Source organism: Labrus bergylta, chromosome 6 (assembly GCF_963930695.1).
Source record: "Labrus bergylta chromosome 6, fLabBer1.1, whole genome shotgun sequence".
In the NCBI taxonomy this organism is placed as follows: Eukaryota; Metazoa; Chordata; class Actinopteri; order Labriformes; family Labridae; genus Labrus; species Labrus bergylta.
In genome coordinates this window covers 25,031,310-25,057,452 of record NC_089200.1, presented here as the reverse complement: position 1 = coordinate 25,057,452, position 26,143 = coordinate 25,031,310, and the positions used below count along the sequence as shown (strand labels likewise).

Genomic DNA, 26,143 nt, shown 5'->3' with positions numbered 1-26,143 from the left:
AAATCCGTCATCTGTAGCAGTTGTAAGCCTGTAAAAACTTCGACCAATGTCTGCGATGAGGTACCAATCTGATGAACCAATCAGGCCTCCCTGTCTTCCTGCTCGTTCTTCACCCCTTGCATGCACCAGACCACACACAAAGCACGTCACCGATGACAGAGTTTAAACTGTGAGTTTGGTGTTGGCCGCTGTGAGTAGTAAAATAGTCAAGTTTTTTTTTCTCTATGTTTTGTTCTAAAGTTTAGTGTCTTCTGGACCAATGGTGCTTGTATAAGTGAGGGGCGTGGCTTTTGAGGGAGCACAGAGGGGAGGGGGGTTGGTGTAGAAGGAGCACTGAGGGAATGCTACTTTAAAAAACATGCTAGTTTTTGAAAATTACCAACCCTGCCTTTAAGGTAGAAGTATTTGATCAAAATGACAGACGATCCCTTACAGGTTTACTGTGTGTTTCAGCCACATTAGACAAATCACTCTAATATATAACTCGACATTCAGCCAAGTGTTGCTGTTGCCAGTTCTTCTTGTAGGTATTGGGCCGCTTTGCATCTTGACCTTTTTATCTTTTTTTCTTTTCTGTTTTTTTTCTCACACTATGATTCATACATGCCTAGTGGCGTCTGTCACTCCGTGTTTGTGTGTAGATAAAACATATGCATGAATGTGTGTGAATTTTTACTTCCATACTGAAATATATATTTTTTTTTTTTGCCCTGCTTTATGACGCACACACACACACACACACACTTACACACCCACTACGGTAGACACTTGATGGCAGCCGCCTGCTGTGATTAATGAAACTTCAGATTGTTTATGTCCCTTCGAGGGATTCTGAATTAATTCTTCGCTCTTGTTTGCTAACTTCTGTTTTTTGCCTTTACCCGTCATTCCAAATGAGTTGCATATACCAATGTTTCCTTGAACTAAAGAAAACATGTACAAACTATGCTTTTGATATGAGCACATTCATCATACCAGCAATCAAACATTTGTCCCATTTGTTCTAGAAGATTTATCAAAGTTTGATTTTTACATTGAACTCAGGTGTCAACAGCAGTATGCTTACTTCAAGGGAGAGATCCCATTCACAAAGGAAGTGAGGAACTGATAACAAAATGCAGCTCAGACTCAACCTGCATGTCAGAACTGAACCCGTCCCCTCTCAGGTTCTACGTTGCCTCTTGGCTTTGGGTTGAAGCACCACAACGCTCACTTTTCACTCACAAAAAATGGTAGTTGAGGCTTGGTGATGGAAAAAAACAGAAGGTGCTCTCCACCCCTAACTTGGCAGTAATAGTTCAAGTCAATTCAAGAGTTGGTATTTCTGCCAATCTTTCCTTTCTATGGCTTAAAATGGCAGCTTCTTTCTGATGTTGGACTCCAGCAGAGAGAAGGTGTATGCAGTTGGTAGCTTGTGACAGATTCCTCCATTTCTGACACTCCAGGCCATAAAAAAGGGCACATTGTCCCAGGTGGTCAGGAGTGTAATTTTCACTGGTGTAGGTCAATGGGGTGGTTGTGCCTCAGTTGGTAGAGTCGGTCATCTCTCAACTGAAAGGTCGGGGTTTTGATCCCCAGCTCCTGCAGCAACATGTCCGATGTGTCCTTGGGCAAGACACTTAACCCCAAATAGTTCCCGCTGCTTCGTCAGCGGAGTGTGTTATCGTGTTTTTTTTAGTTGTTTTTTTTACATGCAATCTGTGGGTCACCTGCTCATAACTTTATCTTCCCAATTAACTATTGAGAAATCATATTTCAGATACAGACAGATTTAGACACTTAATTAGTACTGAAGATCTAAGCAACTACAAAAACAGTCAACAAAGTCAAATGAAATGGAAAAAGTTTCCGAGGGGAGAATCAAATGTTAAACTTCTGTCGGTAAAATCAAATTTAAAAAAAAAAAGGACTGTGTACGTTTGTATTGGAAAGTATTTCTGGATCAAAATGTCTGATACAAAATAAAACTTGGTATGCAATGTGTAATTCAATTTTCTTTATTTAAGGAGATCCTCTAAGAACACCAGATTTAAATAATTAGAATTTTTCTGAATATTATTTGATGGTTGAGGCCTCACAGGGTTCATATACTTTAAAAACAGTTTAAACTTATTGAAAATTGTATTTAATTGACAAACTTTTGTTTTGCTTTTGTTTACCAGAGTTTTATTTTGATACAGTCAGGGTTTTTTTGTTAAACAAATTTCTCAAGTAAAAAAAGAATTATTGTGATAATGTTAAACAGATAGATTAACAATACTGGATATTCATATTAAAAAAAGAGAAGGGTTCTTAACAAATAATATTAAAGCAAAAAAACCTCCAGAACCAACAATAACAGAGTCATCGTCTTCTGCTGTTCTCCAGTGGGCGGCTGAGGACTCCTCACTCCTAATAAGACTGCAGAGCCACACTTGTCTCTCTCAAATGCAAATGTTTCAATTTCATCTCAGACTCAAATTAAATTGCGTAAACACTTAGTGAATCCATCCTCAGACGTTCACTGTGCCCCATACCCCCCCAGCCCCCCACCCCACACACACCCCAGCCCCCCACCCCACACACACCCACCCCCTCTATGTCTCTCCTCCTACTGGCGGCTGTTATGAACCGTGCGTTGCCGTGAAGCCAGAGATGTGAAATTGAAAAGCCAGTCGGCTGTTTAAATATCCCATTTATTGTCACACGCTAATGAAAACAATCTTTCACTGTTAAATTTGAATAGGCAAAATTGCATTTAAAAATACATAAACCAAGAGAGCCTGACAAATGAGAGATGATAGGGGGAGACAGCTGGAGGTAGGTGGGGGAGACGAGTGTGGACAAGTAGAGGAGAACGCTGGCGTGCTGCTCATCATGGAGGCTTTGGATAGTCTCTTCTTAAAATACATTAAAAAAAAAAAACAGTTCACTCTGTTCCTGAACAACCCTGTTTCCAATAGAACCCAACCGATTAATCAGCCTGCCGATAATATTGGCCGATATTAGCACAACCAGTGACTATCTGTATCGGCGAATTTCATCGCAGATATGTGCTGATATCAGTAGATTTATTAACCAGTCCAATAGCATTTCATTTGAGTTTCATTGTATTACACCAGCCATTCTCTTTCTGGCTGTCTAACACCAGCAGTGGGTGCTATATGGATTACAACAAGCATTATCACTCTCCAGAGTGTCAAGTGACGCACATACAAGCGCAGTTACTTTCCAGTTTAGTGACCATCTTATCTTTGTTAAATATCTTTACCACAAGTGTTTGATAACTGCATTTAAGGTATCAACACATTACATTTGCATATCTATATCTATCTCTACAGATTGAACATAGCTCTAAGAAAGATATTGGCCTATATATCGGTATCTGATTATTTTTCTTACCATGTCGGTATCGGCCCCAAATATACCATATCGGTCAGCCTGAGTTTCCAAGAGGAGTTGGGAGGAGTTTAGTTTTAAGTAAAGAAAAACAGAATATGATTATTTGCAAAGCACTGAAACCCCATTTTTTTAATTAAAATAGCACAAAGACAGCATATCAAACATTTGACATCTTGTGTTTGTGCTATTCATAATCAAAGAGTAATCGGCCAATCATTGAACTTCAACAATTGTGAGTATCGTTATCAAAGCGACACAAGAATCTGTTCTGCGTTGGAATTTACCCGTCTATGGGATTTTTCTCATTCTATCTGCAAGATTAATGTGTCTTTGTTAACTTTCACTTTCCAGCTGATCCCTTCTGAACATAATCTGTTTGCAAAAATGCACTTTGTCATAACCATCCTGCTCAGTGGACAGAGGCGGAGGCACACTCTCCATGTGTATAGTTCGTCCACCCTTTAGTCCACAAAAGGTCACTTCAGGTTCCAAATAAAGAAGATGACTACAGCCAAAAGGCCAAACTAAGGGCATTGATGTCATGGTGAGAACGTCCACTTCTTCAACATAGTCCATCGTCAAAACTCAACCAGTGTATACCAATCCATTAAAGCAAGGTTACTGTGGGTGTATGCATCTTCGACCTCCATCCAATGACAATGGGAAATGCTTATTTTACTGATTAACAGCATTTTTTTACACAGCCATATTGCCACCAACTGTGCTCCGTCTGCCTTTAACAATCAAACATATACAGTAAACACTCGTAATTAAAATCTCAAATTAAAATCATGTTCGGCAGCATCAACAGAAGACTATGAGAGAGACATTGAAAAGAACACAGTAGACAAAGTGGATTAAACACACAACTCATAAAACACTCGTAAATTACACATAATCACCCATAAAACTAGAGCCTTGGAAACTGCAATTCATTGTTAGATAAGCATAATGAAATGCTTGTTTTAACATCAGTCAACCGTATAATGGCTACAAACTCAAAGGGATCATGTGGACCGTCCAAATACATTTGCACCCAGCTCAGTTGTATAGTTGTTCATTGGTAAAGATACTTCATGACACTGATGATCCCAAAGTCATCCAGTGTGTTCATATAAAGATTGTTAACCTTGCTGTTATGTAAATTGTGCATACTTGGACTGGACACTTAAAGTGATATTTTCCTTGACATACGTTGATGAATTCTAACAAGATTTCCTTTTGCTTGACAGAAATGCATCTACACAATGCAAAACTTTCCAATAGCACTACTTCTAAAAGCATCTGTTCACCACTGAGTTCAGGAAAGAGCAGCAGCCATGACAAAGCTGCGGCAGAGTGGCACTGTAAGTAGATGAAGCACTCTGCCAACAGTTGTGTGGTCTGCCCGGCTGTATTGATTTCAACGAAGAGGTATCATGCTACAGCAGAGATTGAAGTACGATACCGCTGCTCACACTGTATCAGCCTCATAATGACACAACCCTCCGTAACAAATCAATAGCTGTGGTCAGATAAGGTCACAGAGGTCTTCAGCCTGGGGAAACAATCCCATGTTTAAAAGAGAGAGTCAGATGGAAACAAGTAGAAGAAATAAATACAGAAAGAGCTGGAGGAGGTTTTGCTTCGGCCAGCTGGGAATTGACCGCATGGCAAAAAGAAAGTTTAACAGCAAACCACAGTTCTCCCTAAAGACTCGTATCAGTTGCTGCTGGAGCAAAACAGATATATAGGAAAATATGTACTAATGTTTCCATTTGTTAAAGGCTATGAGATCCATTTTTAATTAATATTTGCTTTGCTTTGCAAGACATCTAATACAAGGAACTGTTACAATCTCCCTGCACTGCAGCAACAATGGGATTAATGAATTTCCGGTGTACAACATATATTTACTATATTTTAATGAGTTAAACAGGGTATACTTTGATTAATGTATGCTGATGGCTGTTCTTAAGCTGCATATCAACAAAATCTTGCTATTAAATGTAAATGAACAATGTTGCACTCCCCTCAGTGTTAACTGTGAGGAAAGCTCTCGGGATGCAGGAAAGTATCAGCAAAAGTCGCCCGGGTGGAGTTTTTCAGATGCCTTTTCGTACGGCAACCTTTTACTTCCACTTTTATCTGTGCCTTCCCACAGAGAGCCGCCTCAAGAGAAGGGCAGCGTCAGAATCGTAACATCACATCCTGAATCAGCAGGTGAGAACACACGTGGGAAGAGCATGGAAGAAAGGAATGTAACAGATTTTTAATACTGTAATGGTGGCGTCAGACGGTTGGAGACAGAACAGAGTACGGAGGAATTACGACGTGCAGAAGAGCAAGAGACTGCTGCAGCAGAGGGTGAAGCCACAATGGCCGGTGAGGAGAGAGGAGATCTGCCTTGAGTGCTGGCCTATGCAACAGGGAACAGCCTTGGAGGGCCCCAATGCATTCTGGGTAGTGAATATGACACAACCCTTTTACTGGAAATCATCTGGCTATGTAGCACTGGTTTCAATCATTTACATTCTCACCTTTATACTGCATGGATGTTCCAGTTTAGCGTCACCAGAAGTGTTATCTTCCCATTGAGCACATGCTGTGAAATACCAACGACGGTACAAATGACGGTCCCTGACTTCAGTAAAACATATTCATTTCTATTTCTCTGGCCAACTCTGTTGTTTTCTTGCCGTCTTCTTCACTCTCCAAATCAATGGTATCAGAGAAGCACTCCATATCCAGGCTCCTGCAATTAAATCAATTTCCTTCAACCTAGACCAATCATAATCACTTGAGTTTGATTGCAGCTCTCACAGCAGGACCACACTGTGCCAAAATGTCCTCCACTGCTCGCACACTGTCACTGCTGACAGAACAGAGCCTGTTATACTGACGCTTAAAGAAATGATTTAAGGAAAACACGTAGTGTTGCAGGGATGCCCTAGACTTCTAAAGCACTTTGAAATTCAGATGCATAATGCATGACACCTACTAATAAGAGATCAGCACTTTTGGCTATGTTTTATCCTCCAGACTACTTTGGACAGTGTCAAGTAATATCACAGTTTAAGCTAATTTCCCCTCAGTGCCTGTTATTCCAAGTAGAATACATATCATGCCCTGCTCGCTGAATATTTGTGGCAATGACACATACGCTTGGGTAGTTCTCATTTAATAATCACTGTACTTAGACTTGCTTTCACCCTTTTTGGCCTGATCAACAGCAACCCAGCAGAAGAGGTATTAAAAACTACTGTACACACCATGTCTGTCATGGATTTTTTGGGCAGCTGTTTAAGATGGAGCAAACTGAAGAACTTCTGATTCTTGTGGATTTGCTGTATTTTCATGCTTGACTGTGTATTGTTTCAAGTTTAAACCACAACTGAACTTGCAATTGTATAAGCCACGATAAAAGCCCAATAATGATCTTTTAAAGTAGTGTTCTAGTTGCCACGCCTTACCAACACCGAGGCCATAACAAAACAACAATAACCATGGTTATGTATAAACCTGAACCATCCCGTAACCATTCCTTAGTGTGGTTGCCACGCAGACGTATCGTAGAAAGCATGAGACATTCAATGAAATTGGGTTTCATGTTATCTATGTTTACGATACTTTCATTGGTTGGGTCCATTTAAAACTGTTGCTAGCAAAAGATAAACATGTAATTGTGAATGCAAAAGTCCCCCTTCTTTAAAAAAAAACAAAAGCACTGTCTTATCTGGAATATAAGATGCACTGTATACCAGGAATATGTGTGGGTCCCATAGGATAAGGCCGCTTAAACTGTTTTCCACAATGCCATTCTGTGCAGCTTTGTAGCCCTTTCTAGTACTATCTCTTTACACCATGTGGAGTTTTCAATGCCTGCCAGCTACCGGTCTGGTAGTTGAGCTCTCAGCTTACGGTAGCAATGCTAGCTGCCAGGTATGGACCCACAACCTGGGACCAATTTCATAAAAGTTGCACTACCGGCCTCCTCTGGTCACTTGTCTTTAACTGAGGAGTCTGATCGATCACACAAGCAGTACACAGGTTATTTCCATGACCATTTTCTTTAAATGCATGATTATGAACTTCAAGGAGAAAAGCTGTTATAAAGTGGTGCTGCCAGCATCGTCCATGTCTGAATGTCATGAATGGAGGTTAAATTGGTAGCACCAGTGTTTAAGACATAGCCCACTATTTAGAATATTCAAAGTGCATCTTACACAGCAAATGTTATGGGCTGTGTTAATGATCCCAATTCTCTCTCCTTCCACAATGGCTATAGCTAGTCTGGACTACAATGAAAACCCTTTGGATGTTTCTTCCTCACATTAACGATTCATGTAACAAATCTATTCATTGTCAATACACGTATAAAACCGAGAAGCTTTCCCAGCATGAATACCTGTATGTATTTTTGCTTGACTAAGATGTAAGCTTGACAAGAAGGCGTGTGCGGTTCATAGATACAGTAAGTGAGTCAGTTATCTTCCAACAACACCCTGTCTAAGGGAGAGCCTCTCTATGTGGATCGCTCATTAAAGCACAGCAGTGGGTACTGATAAAGAGAATTGGATTACTGTGATTAATACCATGTGCCACTTGTAATGTCCTTAACAGTATGAATCACAGAGCTCCATTTTCCGGTGCCTGAGTGTGCACACAAACACACACACACACACACACACACACACACACACACACACACACACACACACACACACACACTTGTGTATTTCCAACTAGATATAAACTTGTAAACTTGGAAAGTTTGAGTCATGAGTTTTTAACGTACATGCTGATAGCTTAAAAGTTTTTCCAAGTAAAAACATAACACTCTCCCACACTGCCAAACACACATGTGACACACGGACACTATCACCCTGGTGATAACACACAGTCTGGTCCTGTGAATGGGGTCTGCAAGGAACTAGTTGCCATGTGTGCATTCCAAACATACAAAGCTTCTGTGTTTTTCTCCACAACTGTATCTCATAATAAGTGTGTGTAGGAGTTAGGTGTATAAGACGTTTTAGAGCCTGTAGGAAAATCCCACCATTCTACAGGGAGTTCAATTTTCAAGACTAAAAGGGGGCAGGATATAAGAGCAAAACACAAACAACACACACACAAACAAACACACTCAAACACACACACACACACGCACGCACACACACACACACACACACACACACACATAGCACAAGAGGTGACGAAAACCTGAAAAGAAGGTTGCTCGAAAAAAGTGTGAATGTGTGTAGTTTTGTGTGTATTGTTGCGTGTGTGTGCACTGCATGGGACCGACCCCTGGCTGAGGCTCTGACTGGCCCCTCAGGCACAGCAGATGTTGCTCTGTTGCCCAGAACTGCACACACACACACACACACACACACACACACACACACACACACACACACACACACACACACACAGACACACACACACACACGCACACACACTCACACAAAACATACACACACACACACACACACACACACACACACAGACACACACACACACACACGCACACACACTCACACAAAACATACACACAGTGACTTAAAATGAATAGAAAAAAATGTTGTTCTTTCCAAAAAACAATACAATGTCATCTGTTTTTACGTCTATATATATTTATCTGCCTCCCTGCCTCCCCAAGGTGTTTCTCCCCTCCATAAACTCCAGGCTCCGTCTTTACACACTGTGTCATTTTGCTATGTACCGATCTATCGGCCTTTAGTTTGCTTTACAGCCTGACCTGAGGACTTATGGAAAGCATGTAAACCTCTCACAGTATTTTTTGATGTACTCCTTTCTTTCTTTTTCCTGTTTCCAAAGACTTTTTTTTTTTTTTGTATTGGGGTATGTGTAGCAGATACGTGGTGTTGAAGATAACCAGTGGAAACCTTTGGTCACCTGTGGTTGATAGAAATGCAGAAGTGGCCTTAAAATCAAGCTAATGTTGTGTCTATGTTAACTGTCAAAATAGTGTTCATTAGCTGCTTCCAAGTTGTTAACAGCAGGCCGTATGTTTTGATTGATCTATTATCATGAAAAGGTTATGTAGCCTATACGTTGATTTGGCATAATTAAAGATTTGATATACAAATAAAAAAAGGTATATTTACATACCTATAGAGGTGATTGCAGGTGTTTTGCAATACAAAAAATGACAAAGGAAATTGCAAAAGACAGAATTACTGAAAAGACAGTCAGTGGAGTCTCCCAAATTATACACAATGCTAAATGATAAACAGGCTGTTGATATGTCAGAGCACTAAGTATAACAGTTGTCCTTGTAGTACTAGAAATAGTAGTAGTAGTACAATCTGATTTTTTTCCAATCTTGACATGGATTCGGTGTTGACAATAAACCCAGCAGGGCTGCTAACTGGTTAATCGAGGTTGTAGATTGAAGTCAGTGGTTGGTGTTTGGTTATTACCTGGGTTACAGGCTTTTAAAGCCTTTAGGCTCAGGCTATGAGCTGGGTCAGCAGCGGTTAAAGTGCAAAGCGTCAATAAATGTATGACGGGGGGAAAGGTCTCCCTGGGGTGGTAAATGAAATGCTCTCCGCTTTCATTTCTCTATCAGAGAAGCTGTGAAATCACAACCTCACTAAAACACACACACACACACACACACACATATACTGTATACACACACACACACACACACACACACACACACACACACACACACACACACACACACACACACACACACACACAAATACCCACAACTTGTCAACACCATGACCAGTTCACGGCTCCCATGGGCCCAGTTATGAAGCTGCAAGGCCAGCGCTTATAGATCTCGTCTCCAGCCTCCGCTCACACACAAACCCCCAAAAAACACACATACACGAGTAGACTGATAATATATGACCGGGCTGAGCTCTAATACCTGCCTCATGCGTCTAGGAGTTTTTCTTTTTGTTGCTGGTTTACCTGACTAAACTTCACCTGTACTAATTACTTACTCACTAATGTCAACTGTCATGCAGTGTCAGAAAGTTAAAGGGACAGTACACCCATTACATCCAATACGTTGCAACAAGTCATCTCTTTCAGTGGCGATTCAAGACTCCATTAGCACCCCAAGCAAAACAAGGTAGTTGGGGGCCCCTCCTTCCAGCATTCATCGCCATTATGTCTGCCACTGTTTCCACTCCTGGACAGACACTTCCTCTTCATTTTCCTTCAGTGACATTCACTGACAAACTTTGGTTTCGACAGAAATAATGCATGCGACACTTAGCAGAGCAACAAGAGTGAGTGCTGTCAGACGGGGCCCCCTTAGGGAGGTTTTCTACTATCAATGCAAAATTTGCACATTTTGAGCTACTGCTGTGGTTTAAAGTTTGTCAGCTCTTGGTGGCCCCCTCTGCTGGCCTGGGGCCCCAAGCAGTTGCCTGCCCTACCTGTTGACAAGCTGCGCCTCTGATTTTTGATATTTTACAGTTTTATAAAAACTGAGAGAGCATATTTCAAGTAGAAATCCCAAAGTAAGAAATATCAAGAAATATTGCATTCTAAGTGCAGAGCTTTGGGTGTTAATTTGTCAGGTCTTGTCTGGTATTCAAACAGAACTAGAAGCAATGTGAGGAAAAAACTGCTGTTTGTTGCTCGTTTCCAAAGAATATCAGGAGGGAATTCTTCCAAGGTCTTATTTCCTTCCTGGGGACATATGGATGAACGTACTGATAGATTGTCTTTTCGCTCGTTTTTTTTTTTTTTGCTGTCTTCATTTTTGGGAGTTTTACTCGAAGCCACGATATTTGCCACTGAAAGATCATTTGCATCCTAAAAAAACATTTTTTAGGGAGATTTCAGATTTGAATCAATCAATCAATCTTTATTTGTATAGTGCCAATTCATAATAAGTGTAAACTCAAGACACTTTACAAGTGTTATATTATATTATCGACCAAGACCCAACGTTAGTCCATCATGAGCACTTTGAGCAACAGTAGCATAGTTACAGGAGCAAGGAAAAACTTCCTTTAAGAGGCAGAAACCTCGAGCAGAACAAGAATCATGATGAACAGCCTTTGAAAGTGAGACAGAGGGAGATGCAGGAAGAAGAAGGATAGGGACAAACAGAGCAACAATAGCAACACCATGAATGACAGCCACATGTGCACGCTGCACAAAAGACAGAGCGAGAAAAAGAGATAAATGTAGAGAGGAAGAGGGTGACATGGAGTTGATTGTTAAATGCTTGTGTGTATGTGTTGATGAGTGTGATAAAGACAGATGTTGTAAACACCAGTTGGTGAGGCTCTGAGGCAGCGACGCATTTGCGAGGGGGGGAAACAGAATAATTGATATTTATGCATATTCATTTTGATGATTAAGTGGTTGATATTAATGGTAACTTCTCTAATGAGCATTAGCTGGATGCAATATGCTGCAGATGTATCTTATGCATGCAAATCAAACAGTAAATCTGCAACCCTCTCCCCTCCCTGTGATTAATATAGCCAGTGGTACAGTTGTTTACATGCACAACAACTTCTGGAGAGCAATTTTGTATTAATTTTTTCCTTCAAATCCATTACAAATTTTACACAGAGTAGCTTATATAAATGTGTCAGCTAAGACCATTTCAAGGTGAATCCACGTTCCAGCGTCAGCCCAGAACTCTTTTGTGTGTGTGATGACTCGGACACAGTAGACACAAAACAACATCTGTATCCCCTCATGGCTCAACAATTCAATCACGAAAACAAACCTTCTTTTTTTTTTCTTCTTTTTTTCATCTGAGATATTGAGGATTTCTGCACAATGTAACAATGCTATTATCCCAACCTCAGAGATCACTACAGCTAGAATGAATAGAGCGCTAACTGTTGGCTTTTGAAAATACTTTGTATGCCAATAAGTCATCCAACTGAATCCAAATGAACTGGGATGAAAAACAAACAGAGCGAAAGAGAGCAGTAAAGCTTAAGGGAGAAGAAGAAAAACAAAAGGACCCCCCCCCATACACACACACACACTCACACTCTTCTCCTCCACCTATTCATCTTTTTTTCATCTGCTATATAGTTTCCATGGGGAGAACATATGCTTCCATGACGAGTGGTGAGAGCAGGAGCACAGAGAAAAGGGATAGCTGACCTTTGAGAGGATTATGGGATTTGTTTTAGAACAAAGCCAAGAGGCAATATGGGGGATGTATTCTGTTAAAGTGACTATTTAGCAGAGAGACGCCTCGATTGCAAAGATATCAAGACAGTGGCAGGCGAGAAAAGGATCGCTACGTTAACCACAACAGTTCACTGAAGACGGTTTGTTATTTGTGTTTCAGCAAAGTGAGGCAAGGAGGGTGCAGTTTGATGGAGAGCACATTTATTAGGAAACGTATCAATAGGATACTGATTGTCTTTGGGGCTGTCTCTCCTGGAAGTCTTTCAATGAAAGAAAATGGCTCAAATTCTCAATCCTACGCCTGAAGTGGGTTTATAATGGCTCTTATGTCTGCTTACTGAGAGGGAATTGTAGTGTTCCATGACAGGCACACACAAAATACAACCATTTTACATATACTTTGAAAAACTATCAATTTTGATAATCATGAATATTATATACCAGGACTAGTCCCATATGTCGGTGGCAAACAAAGATGACAAGAGGAAAAACAGATGGAGAGAAGTTCAACCTCTTCATCCTCTTCTAATCATCTACAGGCCCCAAAAGGACCTTTCCCAACATTCAACAAACCTCCATCGCACTGATTTGTTGTTATTATTATTATGAGTGTACCCTTGAATGTGCACTGGTCAATGCTAGTGTAAATTTGAAGTATGTCAGACTCCGCTACAGTAGGTGGCAGCTAGTTACTATTGGGTTTAAAGCTTTTGGGGGGGTTGCAGGCAGACGGACAGCGACACAAACACTTGAAGGAATCTTAGTGTTCATGCATTACTTTTAATGACAGCTGTCCTGTTCTATCGGAAAGGTATCCGTAAATGACTTCATTCCCTGATTCCCGACTCTATCCACTATCCTATCTCTACAATGAAGGCACAAAAAGCCCAAAATAAATCAATTAATTTATTAGGTAAGGTGCACTTGACAAATTGATCCCTGACCGCATCATCTAGGTGTGTTAGTCCCATCTCCAGAAATCTGCTCAGTGTGATTTTAGTCAATTTCAATGCAGATGCATTTTCAGGGTTGATATTAATATTGGTGTTATACAATTCTAACATATTTGGTCTTTGAGCTTTTTCTTGCGAGCCAAAATCTGAAGTTGAAAGGATCCTCCTTCAGCCCCACAAAGCAGGTGATCTTTAATAAAATGGAACCTGGACTGCAAGTCATGGAATTATTTTATTCCTAATGAGGGCAAATGAAACAGCCAGGAAAAGGGAATCTGGTGATTATCAATATAAAAATTAGGTCATGTACCCCTACAGTACTGGGCATTATGTGGATATGCATGTTTTTGTAGTCATGTACAAGACATTAATGTCAGATTCAATTATTAATACTACATGTCTGTGCATCATTTGACTTAAACACCCAAACCTATTTTTCACATAGGAAACATAAATTAAGACAATCGACGCCTGGAAACCAGGCTGATAACCAACACCAGCCTGTATTTCAAAATGATGAATGCAGCATTTGAATTAATGATGAGCTGAAGTGGATAAGTGAAATATCAGTAAAATGTGTTAATTTAAAACATACTGTTGGGACTGACCCTCTCTTTCAGACACACATCGTGCGAATGTCTAATAGCACATATAAAGAAGCCACATTTTGGTCAAATTAATGTCCATCTTGCACTCAAATGCCTTCACACCATTTATCTCTTTTACACTCTTACACACTCTCATGCTGCTCTCCCTCCGTGGCTGCCTGGTGTCTCAGCAAGGCGCTCCAATCTGACCTCTAAAAATATGGCGACGGCAGATTTGTGGCTCGTGCTGATAACCAATCAGATGGCTCATGTCGTGCAGGGCGGAGGACCCCCGTTGAGTCCTAAATCACATTTTCTCTTCATCGTTCTCTCTCTCTCCGTCTCTCTGTCTTCTTTTTCATTGCTTGTTGCCGATGGTTTTATTTGGTGTGAAGATAGCGTGGTGAGTTTTCAGTGGGGCTGTGGAGCTTCTGACAGCCTGAGAATCAGAACGCATCAAAACCAGACTTACCTGGAGCTACATCAGACCAGCCGGGTAATAGAACTGAATGAGGCAGTTGTCAGCGAAAAAAAAAAAAAGTTTGGGTTTAAAAATACCATCACACAGATAGACAGTTGTTCAGAGACTGGACTAGTCCACTCCCCTACATATGTAGTTTGCCGTGATCAGAGGTGTTACACACTTTGATCCTGCTGCAACACATGTCCATCTGCTGAGCTCGCCCCATTGCTCACACTCAGGCGAGCCACATACGCGCACAAGCACACACACTCATGCTGCAGCACGCATTCTCACCAAGCAAAGGCCAAAGCTTTGATCAATAAATAACACAGTCACTGGGGGTGCGTACACAGATACAGATACGGGATCTACACATGCAGTTTTCAGTGAGGTGCCTAGTAATAGCTCACAGTGGAGGGGTGTAATCTCTGTTTGTTCTTCTACCCATCTCTCCATCTGCCCCCTGCTCCCCTGCCCAGCCAGACAGCCTCCAACCAACCTGTAGCCAATCAGCTGGCACCCTTGACCCCTGCCAGGCCAAGAGTCACGTATGAATATCTCAATTGAAAGTCTGCGTCTGCAAAGGAATCACATGGCTAAGCTCAAGTGTATTGACTCAGATACATTTTTACATGTTGTGGATTTGACTTCATTAAACTCTGATGCAGTTGAAGTTAAAATAGAGCTGTGGATAAGTAAGGGAAGCAGGGAATTGTCAAGTGCACAACATTGTAAAAAAAAAACAAAAAAAAATGTTTACTGAGATGAATTATCATATTAATTTATTGCAAATTAAAAATATCTCAGAGTCGGAATTTCCCCCTAGTTGAACTGTGCACCACAGAGCAGCCTCCAGCTCAAGGGGCTGGGGATTAACATAACTTCATTTTGAGGAGTCAGAAGTCAAAAATGTTGAGAACAACAGCTCCAGGGGGGGAAACAGTGATGTACGTTTTAATAGCAAGAATCATAATTAAGATATTTCTTCTTTCATGTGAACCAGATAACCATGTGTTGGTTCACCAAATCGAATTCACCAGTGAGGTACATTTAAAATTATGAATGGTAGGTCTAGCAACCTGTCAAGTGTGCAATTGGCTTCCCACCCAATGCATGCTGGGATAAGTCTCTGCTCCCCTGCAACAAAGCGGATGTAGAGACCAGTTGGATTGGACTCAGTGTCCTATCTAGAAATAAGTAGAGTTGTATTTTTCAAGTATCAAGTATATTCAAGTATACTGGATGTTGTGCAATATATTGAATATCTAATTAAATGTGGTACTCCACCAGCAACAGCAACCTAGAATATTACATTTTAGTTTCTTGATTGACTAAACAAGGCAGACAGAAGGCATGCAAAGAAACAGGAACAAGAGACAACAATGCAAAGTGACAGAGAAGACAGCCTGGCCATTTCTGAAAGCTCATAGTAATGATTGGATCATTTCAATATGAATTGTAGACATATCAAACATTTTTGAATGTCTGTAGCTTATCTTCAAAAAGACAACATTTTCCAAGTAGGCTGCAGAGCTGCACTGTGTGTATAGCGTGCTAGCTGTATGAGTTTTCAGACCTTACAGGGCAGAAACGTGATTAGAGGAAGAATGGAAACTAAGTTATTAGCTTAGACCATTTAGCATTCACATTCTGCGGTTTGGTTAGTATATTTCATATTAGTAGAATTAGTAATATTTTAGTAGAAAGCATTGCTATCAGTTAGAAGGTTATTTGTTAGTATTTTCAGTCATTTAGTCACTTCATACTTTAAGTGTTCTGTGAGTGAAGAAGTTATTCAAATAGTAGAAAAGTAATGTGTTAGTTCAGAGTGTGAGCATGCACATGCAGTAGTGTAGTGTAGATACTGGCTTCATTTAGGCACATGGGGTTATGGTGCATTTATGTCTTGCAGGATTAAATCCCATTGTTTTGTTTCCTTGGATTGGTCTGTAATAGGATGATAGACACTTTGGAGTCTTTCAATTGCTCAGGATTTAATAATACCACTTCAAATTAGAGTTGTTTTTTAAAGTTTATTCTTGGCCTTGGATCCAATTTTGACAAATTAAACACAACTGGACATTTATTTTTCCAAAGCCTTCAACCACATCACACTGCCTTCATCAGTATATGACGTTCGCAGAGTTCCCCTGGAGATTGATCAGTTGACACGCATGCTCAGGAGGTGTTCAGTTTTTTTTTCTTTTGGAAGCAGCTGTTGACTTAATTTATGTGCTTGCTGACCTTTTCAGCCAACATTGAATACAAACGTTGAAATGTGTAACTTGATTTGGAACTGTTTGATCAAACTTTATTAATGTATCTCAAATTGAAAATTGATCATCACAGCGTGGATCTCCAAATGATGCATGGGCATGCCGTGCAGGCGGCTGGTGTGCGGCACCTGCTTATTTTAATTCATTCGAATAAGAGGGTGCAGCTCTGCTCTGCCAACATGGCTGCGAAAACAAATGGCTAAATGAAACCAGTAACACATTCATGTGCATTAATTGGTTGACTACAGGAATCATCCTTTGAAAGAGAGCGTATTGGAACGTGACAGTGGCCCTGGCCATGCAAAACAGATAATTCATGAAAGTTGCATATTATTTTGAGCATAATGATAGGTTGGGTGGCAAGTGGCTAAAGTTATGACTACAGACGCCTGGCGCCGTTGAGTGCGCCCAGATGGTCGTCTGTTGTCCGGGCCTTGGCCAGATTAATCCGATTCCTGACGCATCAGCAGAGCTGCTGTAAACCTCACTAGCCAAGCCAGTTCTTGCCAGAACACCATTAGCATAGCATAGCTTCCACTGTCATTGCAGCCCACTCAATGAATAAAACATTATACCAACAGCACTGAGCCAAATGAGCAGAGCACAAACAAACTAAGCAATGGCAGACGGAAAGAACCATGCAATGGCCAGGAGACTACTAGGCCATAATTCCAGGATACTGCCAAAGGAATCAGGGTTTTATGAAAGGCGGAAGGTGGTTTGAGCTACAAGATAACAACACTGTGGGTACATAATTTGGTCCAATTTATAAAGATTAAAAAGCTTTGGTCTGACAATGCTGCTAAACAACATGTGACAAACTTTGGCTTATCACAAGGACTTAGTGCTGACTCTAAATTGTTTTCTTACCAAGGCTGGAACAACATTCAGAACATTACAGGATAGAAATTTCAACTGGAAAACCAAATGATAATAACATCCAATATGAAGATGGATTTCAAACGCTAAATAAAAGCTCCCATTCCAACTTTTGATTGGTGAAAAACCCTTCTGTAATCAAATTATCGTACCAAATATGGACCGTGCTGACTGGAGCAGACTGTATTCTGATGCCGCATTTGGGCCGATTTCACACCATCTCTGATGGAAAGCTATGGTGTCTGATCATGTTATGTGTCTCTGTTTGGTCTGATGTTTGATTCTACAGCAATCTCTCACAGTGAAATAGCTCGTGGGCTCTTTATTGTAGAAAAGGGACAAAGCGCGGTAAGGGCTTTGCAGAATGTACACCAGTATCAGTCCTAACCAAGTTCAAGTGTTAAAACATACTTGGTACGAATCTAGAATAACTTGAAATTTCAATAATACTCTTGAAAGTGGATTCTTGTCACACGGTAGGACTGCTTTAAATTTGAAGCTATTAAAAAATGCTTTCCTCAAACAGATAGGTGACGTAATGAGGGCTGTGTCCACATCTGTGGTGTAGAAACAGACAATTATAAGCATTCAGCAAAGAAGACTTACTAATAAAGAGTTCAACAGCTCACTTACTAATTGGTTTCTCATAAAGGACAAACATTGGTGAGGACATTAGTGACCTTCAGGATTATGGACACAGACAATGCTGAAATGATTTTCACTCACTCCCTTAGATATCTGAAAGCTCTTCAAGCTTTTCATCAAATTATGCTCCCTGCCTGTTTTGAAGCGTGGAGAAATCTTTTTTCTTTTTACCACAACTGGAATAGATTATAAAAAATAAAAAGCTTTAGAGGGCAATAGAGGGCATCAAATGGCTTGGTGAATCATCTGTAATGTTACAATAACACCACAGTTTTAACATCACTCATAAATACTCAGCTTTGGAAACCTCTGGATTCATCAGTATAGGTGATGCTGGTCTCAACAGGTGGTTCAAATCGAATGAATGCTGACACAAATCCCAAAGTTGTTGATGATTACTCCCCTTTCTAAATGACTAATAACCCAGTCATCAAGAGAAGCACCTTAAGAGTCTGAAGCGTTCCATGAGCTCCGGAGCAAGCTGTGTTAGGGCTAATAGCAAGGAAGCAAGGAAGCACTAGATGAGGAAAGGAGAGATGGCGTGGAGGCAAAGAAAGAGTAATGGAACCAAATCATTGGGGTATTTGTTTCAGGGAGAATTAAATTAATAAGAATTAAAATAATGGTCCTCAACATTAATCCAGCAGGACAAAAACTAACGGGAACGAGAAAGGCCAATTACTGTTGAGAAGAGAAAAGGAAAGAAGATATATGAGAGAGAGGAGGGGTTGGGGGGTGGAGGTGTAATATTTGAGGGTAAACATTAGGGATAAAGCCTGTGTGAGAAGAAATGCTCCTTAAGCTAACACACACACACACAATCCTAATTTGGATACAATTAAAGCCATGCAAGCTGGATGACTTGATTCTTAGCGGGAGTGTACATCCTGTGAATTGAAATAATTTGTGGAATTAACATACTGTGCGTTTAACAGAAGGCATTTTAATTATTGGCAAATTGTCAAATAAGCTATTTGTTAAGTTGTCATAAGCGGGAAGATATTGCAAGTGTGTTGTTTTTCCACTTGAACCCCTTCAGAGCGAGACAAGAAACCCTGTGCTTCATGTCCTGCCCCCTGCTGGACTTCCATTCGGCTATAACAACCTGCTCACTTTACATTATTAATTACTCAAAGGGTTCTGAGAGTCATCTAATGTATTTGATTCCACTTTAACTCAAATACAAACAAGGGCTACTAATTTACTGCGCAGTGACTATGATATAAACCAAATTAAATCAGTTCTATCAATTCATTTTCAGATTCTGAAATGTGCCTTGTGTTTCCCTGCTCCCTGACCCTGCATGGTCCCTAAAGCCGGGGCTGTTTAGAAGTGATTGTGGTGCTAAAATAAATTTAAAAAAGGGGCTGAGTTAGAGAAGCACAGTGCCGTGCAGAGAAATGGATATTTTACTGGCCAGGTATATCTTAAAACAATCAGAGGCTTGATGAATTGGCTGAATGGCTGATGTATGGCTGGAATGGAAGGGGTATTTGGAGAAGGTTTGAGTCAGGGAAATGCACCTCATCAATCAGCATGATTAAAGGTTTTGGCTGGGCCCAAACAAACTCAACACTGTGGAGGGCCTGGCCTTAAAGGCACAGTCGGCTGTTTGGAAGTACAACAAACAAGCCCTCTGGAGGTATTGGATTCAAGTATTGGCAGTTGGAATCAATGTTTTGAGGTCTTGAGTGGGTCAGAAAACCACTACGGTGCATGTTGGACCAGTGGACCGATGTGGGTGCTAGATAGCAAGGTATCAAAAGCAACACAGGCTTTCAAAAATAATGACATTCCCTCAGAAAGGCCTCATTTATCACCTGTCTGAAAATCTTAATAATATATTTGGATGATAGGAGTCTCGTTTTTTAAGTAATTGACATGTTAGCAAAAACAAAACCATCCCAACGGCTGTGTTTTTGGAGGAGTGACACAAGACAGATAAAAAGTCTTGCAACCCTTATTAATGACATTGTGACACCTATCATTAATCCGCACACGGCAGGAACTCCTTATTCATTAAAGACACAGACACACACACACACACACACACACACACACACACACACACACACACACACACACACACACACACACACACACACACACACACACACACACACACACACACACACACAAGTGGAAACACACTGACAGAAGCATACTATATACGTGCCCCATGGCCAAATCCATTGTAGCCAAGGCCCTTAAACAATAAATACAGCTTCACGTCAGCAGCCCTGCATATTTAAAGCCACTAATGGCTTCTTGCAAAGCTTTGGCTCTAACAGAACCACAAAGCCAACACTAAGCCAAGGAGAGAAATCACTGGTGCGAGGGTAGGGAGTTCTGTCAGCAAAGTAGCATCCCCCAAGCCAACAGGTGCAGCAGTGGCTGGCTTGGGAAGGTTAACCACACATTTCAAACTACGGAGGCATCCAGGCCAGCTAGAAGACATAATTATGTGTCTGGGAGATTGTTAAGAGTTATAAATGAAGAAAGGATTCTACACCACGGTCTAGGAGGATTTTGGAAATTATAATTTTGAGATGAGTAATATGTTGGGGTTCCTCCTGGATACAGCACACCTTCATTAATCCATTCATTCTCATGCACGGTAAACCCTGGTTCCCCTGAAGACCTTTTTTTTTTTCTTTTTTACAAAGACACCAACCTAAAGGACTTTTCATATGGTGGCCATTCACAAGTAAGACCTAAAGTGATTTTGTGAAAAACCCTTTTTTCTCAATGTGAAAGCAGTGTTCAACATGTGATTTCAGATAACCCCTTTTGGTTCTTTGTTCCACTTTGACTGAGGTTTTTAAATCCCATTAAGACCAGTTCAAGTGTTAAAGAGAAGCAGTCAATGAATTTAACAGCTGAACAACATGATTGGTCAACAAGATACCTTAACGTTACACTATCAGGTATAAAGCTTCATTGATTAGTCTGTGCATATACCAAATATAAATAAAGGTATAGTTTGCAGTGTTTTAGAAATGACACATCTTTCTACTTTTATCAAAAGTCTATATTTTTATAGTCTCCCAGCAAAATGCATGCATGAAGACAAATGCTATAAACATTCATACAGTGAAAGTATGCATTATTTTAAATCGTACTTAATAATAATACCAGAGAGTAGGTTTGAAAAAAATCTAAGCACGGCCGGTAATCTTCTAGTTAGTTATTATTTGGGGGATCCAAAATTCTGGGAAATACCTTAGAATTTTGAATATTATGATATGACATTTTGCCCAATTAATTCACAGTTTAGAGGTTTCTTGAATTGGAAAATAAACCAATTTAATGTAAATATGGAATATTTGGGGTCGATACCAATTTCAGAGAAAGAGAGAAAATTGCGATAAGGATATATCAGCTGGTACCTGCCATGGATCTATAAAGAAGAAGAAAGTAAGTAAAGTAACTTAAATTTGAGAAACCTAGTTATATCGGCACATAATAGAGATAAGATTAACCACCATTAGTCACGTGATATGCTAATATCGACCTCCCGATTTATCGGTCAGGCTCTAATACAAAGACATTTTAAAGCCCCAAGCCAAATACTGGACCCATCTTGATGATGTGAGGTTGGTGATAGAACAATTTGACCCACTTCTATAATTACACAGTACTGTATTTATAAAGGACACATTTTTTTTCATTATCCTGGGTTCTGGACTTCTAGGATTTTTAAGAAAGCTGTTTTTGCCAGTGAAGCTACTTAATGAACTCACTTGTACACTCAAGTCAAAACTGGATGACTGACTGGAGAGCCCAGCGGTTATGAGCCTTACACCCACTGTAGCTGAGTACACACTCTCTGCCTGTCACTCACACACACACACACACACACACACACACACACACACACACACACACACAAACCCACACTCATATGTTTGGCGAGGTAAAGCCGTATGCTTTTTCTCGTTGCCAAGGGGGTAAACACAAACACATAGAGTCTAATCTGGGAGCAAACAGCGGCGCCTCATGTTAACCAGCAGGGATACAGTTTCCCACAACGCAGTGAGACCGGCGGCACTTATGGGGGCTCGCACATCAGAAAGAGAGAAAGCGAGATATGGATAATAAAATAATTATAATCTGCACATGGGGATTTATTTTATTCTTCGCATTGTTTTTTTTTTCTGTCGTGTCTCTATGGCCTTTGCTTTTTTTCCAACATGTAATGTGAAAATGGCAGTGATGCTGGAATTATTTTCTGAATGGTTTTCTTTTTCTTTTTTCTTTTTCTTCCCCACTAATCCAATCACAGTATCTGTGTGTAATACTTTAGTGATTACAATTTAACAAAGGTCATGTTGTGTATCACGAGCGTTTACAAGTTCAGCACTGTTGCAGCAAGGCAACAGGGGTGTTAAGGACTTAAATCTCATTTCTGATGCACATGCTCAGAAATTTCTCTTAAATTAAATATTTCTCCTTCATGCTCGCCACAGTATATTGTACACAGCTCTCTTTTAAAAGATGTGTTCCTCCTGCACCCAGGAGAAAGCATCCTGCTCCCCCATGACCGAGAGAAGGAATAAGTGGGTATTGAAAAGAAATGAATGATTGGTAATTACAGATGATGGAGTACTTGTTTAATATCCACTTGTGTGGTTTTGGCAGGGCTTGAAGGTTGCTGAGGGAGGTTGTCCATCCAGTCAGCGGCGGACTGACAGTTATATCTCCAAGAGACGTGAACTGCAATTGCTCCACTGGCGTCTATGCCTGGAACATTTTTATTTTGGTTCAACTTTCTTGGACCTGATTTTATAGCTATCAGGGAAATCAGAGTGTTTTATCAGATCAGATACATGACAAAGTATCAGGATTTTTCCCTGATATTCAGGATTTACAATTTCTACTATATATACTGTAAGTCACACAACAGAGATCAGAGCCTGAACAACTTAGAGAATAGAGAGCTACAGCAGACCTCCTGCAGTGAAAATAATGTTGTGTTTCTCATGTTTTCTGCAATCAGCATCTCAAAGGCTCGCCTTTAAGCCTTTATGCGCATTCTTTATGCACACGCTCACACAAATATATGCACACACACACACAAGCCCCCCAAGACTAACTGTATTTTAGTTGAGTGAAAGGCGGATATTGTCCCATATCTTCCTTCTGCTATAATTTAATAAGAAAAGAAGAGAAAGAAATGAAACAAAAGAAACACGTAAATGGAATCTGTGCCTTCCATCCAAACAAATGACAACATAATCTCATTCAGGACAGGGGCAGCGAACCTTTGTCTCTGTGATATGTCATGATATATATATATACCTGCCCTCTGGGTAAAGCAGTGACGCCATATGCAGAAGGAAAGGAATGAGATTAGATAAAACAGACGAGGGAGAGGAACTGAAGATCAAGGAAGACATTGACATGATTCATTAAAAGCTACTAAATAAAAGAAAAGATATGTATTATTGCAAGTCTACTTTTGTCTTTGATCTTCATACTATAATATCAAGGAAGAATATCAACGAAGCACAGATTCATATTCCAGCAGTGAGAGCAGACGTCAGCCGCAGAAACCAGTCCCGTCGATAGCATTAGCAACGACGAATGAAACAACGTGCGGAGCTCATCTTCAATTTGAACAAGAAACACACTTAAGCTTCATGTAATACAACCAGCATTAGCATGTACATATCACCATCAACAGAATGACCAAGGGTAGAATAATGTTAGAAAAGAAACAGCAATGCAGCAAAGAAACAATGCAAATAAAACACCCACTATTAGTTTCAAGCTAAGCTAAAGTCATTGGACAATTCTAGCAACAACACATAGAATCACCAAGAGAGAGAGAGAGAGAAAGAGAGAGAGAGAGAGAGAGAGAGAGAGAGAGAGAGAGAGAGAGAGAGAGGGTGTTTCTAATGGTAACAACAACAAGAGAAGGAAAACAAAGTAAGAAGTCCCAATAGCATTAGCCACCATGCTAAGCTAACAGAATCACCAGTAAAGAAGGACAGAAATAAAGTCATTAACTTCAAAGCTAAGCTGAAAGAATCCCCAATAACAAAAGGTAGACATAGTGTACAAAGTCCTTATAACACTAGCCTCTATGCTAAGCTAATTGACACACCAATAACAAAAAGAAGACATATTGTATGGAGTGCTTATAACACTGGCCTCTATGCTAGGCTTATAGAACCATCAATAATGAAAGGAAGACATTTTGTAAGAAGGCCTCATATCATTAGCTTCTATTCTAAGCTAATGGAATCACCAATATCAAAAGGAATATGTTTTGTATGAAGGCCCCATATCTTTTTACTCTATGCTAAGCTAATAGAAAACCAATGACACAAGAAAGACATGTTGTACAAAGCACTGATAAAAAAAAAGCCTCTATGCTAAGCTAATAGAATCCCCATTAACAAAAGGAAGTTATATTGCTAGAAGTCCTCATATCATTACCCTCTATGCTAAGCTAAAACTTCTCCAAGAAAGAAAGAAAGAAACTAACAAGTTCCAATAGGCTTAGCTGCCATGCTAAGCTACTGGAATCACCAATAAAGAAGAACAAACGTAAAAATATAAGCAAGTCAACAATGGCTGTTCATCACACTTTACAGCAGGTTCCTTACCTAGGACGCCCAGCCGGTAGTTGACAGTTATGACAATCACATTTCCATAGCTGGCCAGGATGCTGCCGTCAAACATATTCCCAGTTCCTTCCATGTAGGAGCCCCCGTGGATGAAAACCATCACCGGCTTGGGGCTTCCACTCTCCCTGATGTCTGGAGGGAAAGGGGGGAGGAAGAAGAGGAAGAGGAGGAGGTGGAGAAGGCAGTAGGACTGATTAGATAACAAATTGAAGGTGACAACCAGAGATGCAATTTTAATACTTTTTTTTTTGGAGGGGGGGGGGGGTTTGCCTCCCCTTTAATATTTTTTTTTCTAAATTTAGTAATCTTGGCTTACTGGCTTTTTCAACATGGAAACCTTGTTAGTTTGAGGCGTCAAACCGTTCATTTTTCAACATGAAGGCAGTGACATGTTTGTGTTGATTGCAGAACGCTGCTTTATTTATTTATTAATCCATTTTTGAATTTCATATAGGTGTTAATGAAACAGGATATCCAATGTGTCGGGTTTTAATTTTCCTCCAGGCGATGGACTGTCAACATGTAAGAGTGGCAATCTAAACTGTCATGTTGAGGTAAGACGTATGTGATTTATCCGGATGAAAATCTCATGATATAAAAAAGTGCCATATTAGGTTTGACAATTTTATGAAAAAGCGATGCTTTATTAAAATTATAATTTGAATTCAGGTTAGCGCTTCACGGTTGTTTCGCTGTAGGTGAGTGTTCGCCTTGATTTTGGGAATATTAATGTGTGAGTGCACTTACTGACAGCTGGGGAAATTAAATAGAACCAAAAACTGAATGGGGAACTTGCCTTTAGAAATTATTAAAAGGGTTCTTGTTAGTGTGAAGGACAGAATGTTGATTTGGCTTTTAAATCACAGCTGAATTATTCCCATGATCACACTATAAAACAACATTATGAGAATACATTTACAGTAGAAAACTAGTTTTGATGCCACACTGCTTCTTCTTTTCGTTTTAAATGTAGTTGCATCAGTCAAATATGAGATCCAAGGAAGAATGGCGAGCCCGCTGGAGCAGAATTAGCCACATTAAACTGTGTTACATTTGGATGATTAGAGTGGAACAAAGCAATGGGTGTATTTAAAAGCTTTAGCCCCTGACATCGTACGCGCTCGGTTGTGAGCAAAAAGGATGAGAAGACTTGGAGAGATCTAACAACATGCTGCAACCCGCGTTCAAA

At 40.2% G+C, this 26,143-nt stretch overlaps 1 protein-coding gene across 1 annotated transcript in view; it reads right to left on the bottom strand.

Annotated features, from left to right (window-relative positions):
* Positions 1–10,027: 10,027 nt before the first annotated feature.
* LOC109999240 (neuroligin-1-like) overlaps positions 10,028–26,143 on the bottom strand; it is a 166,441-nt gene continuing 150,325 nt past the window's right edge. Inside the window, exon 4 of the mRNA XM_020654246.2 lies at positions 10,028–25,086. Within this exon, the coding sequence (XP_020509902.2) occupies positions 24,839–25,086 (248 nt within the window). The 3' untranslated portion in view covers positions 10,028–24,838. The remainder of the gene's footprint in view (positions 25,087–26,143) is intronic.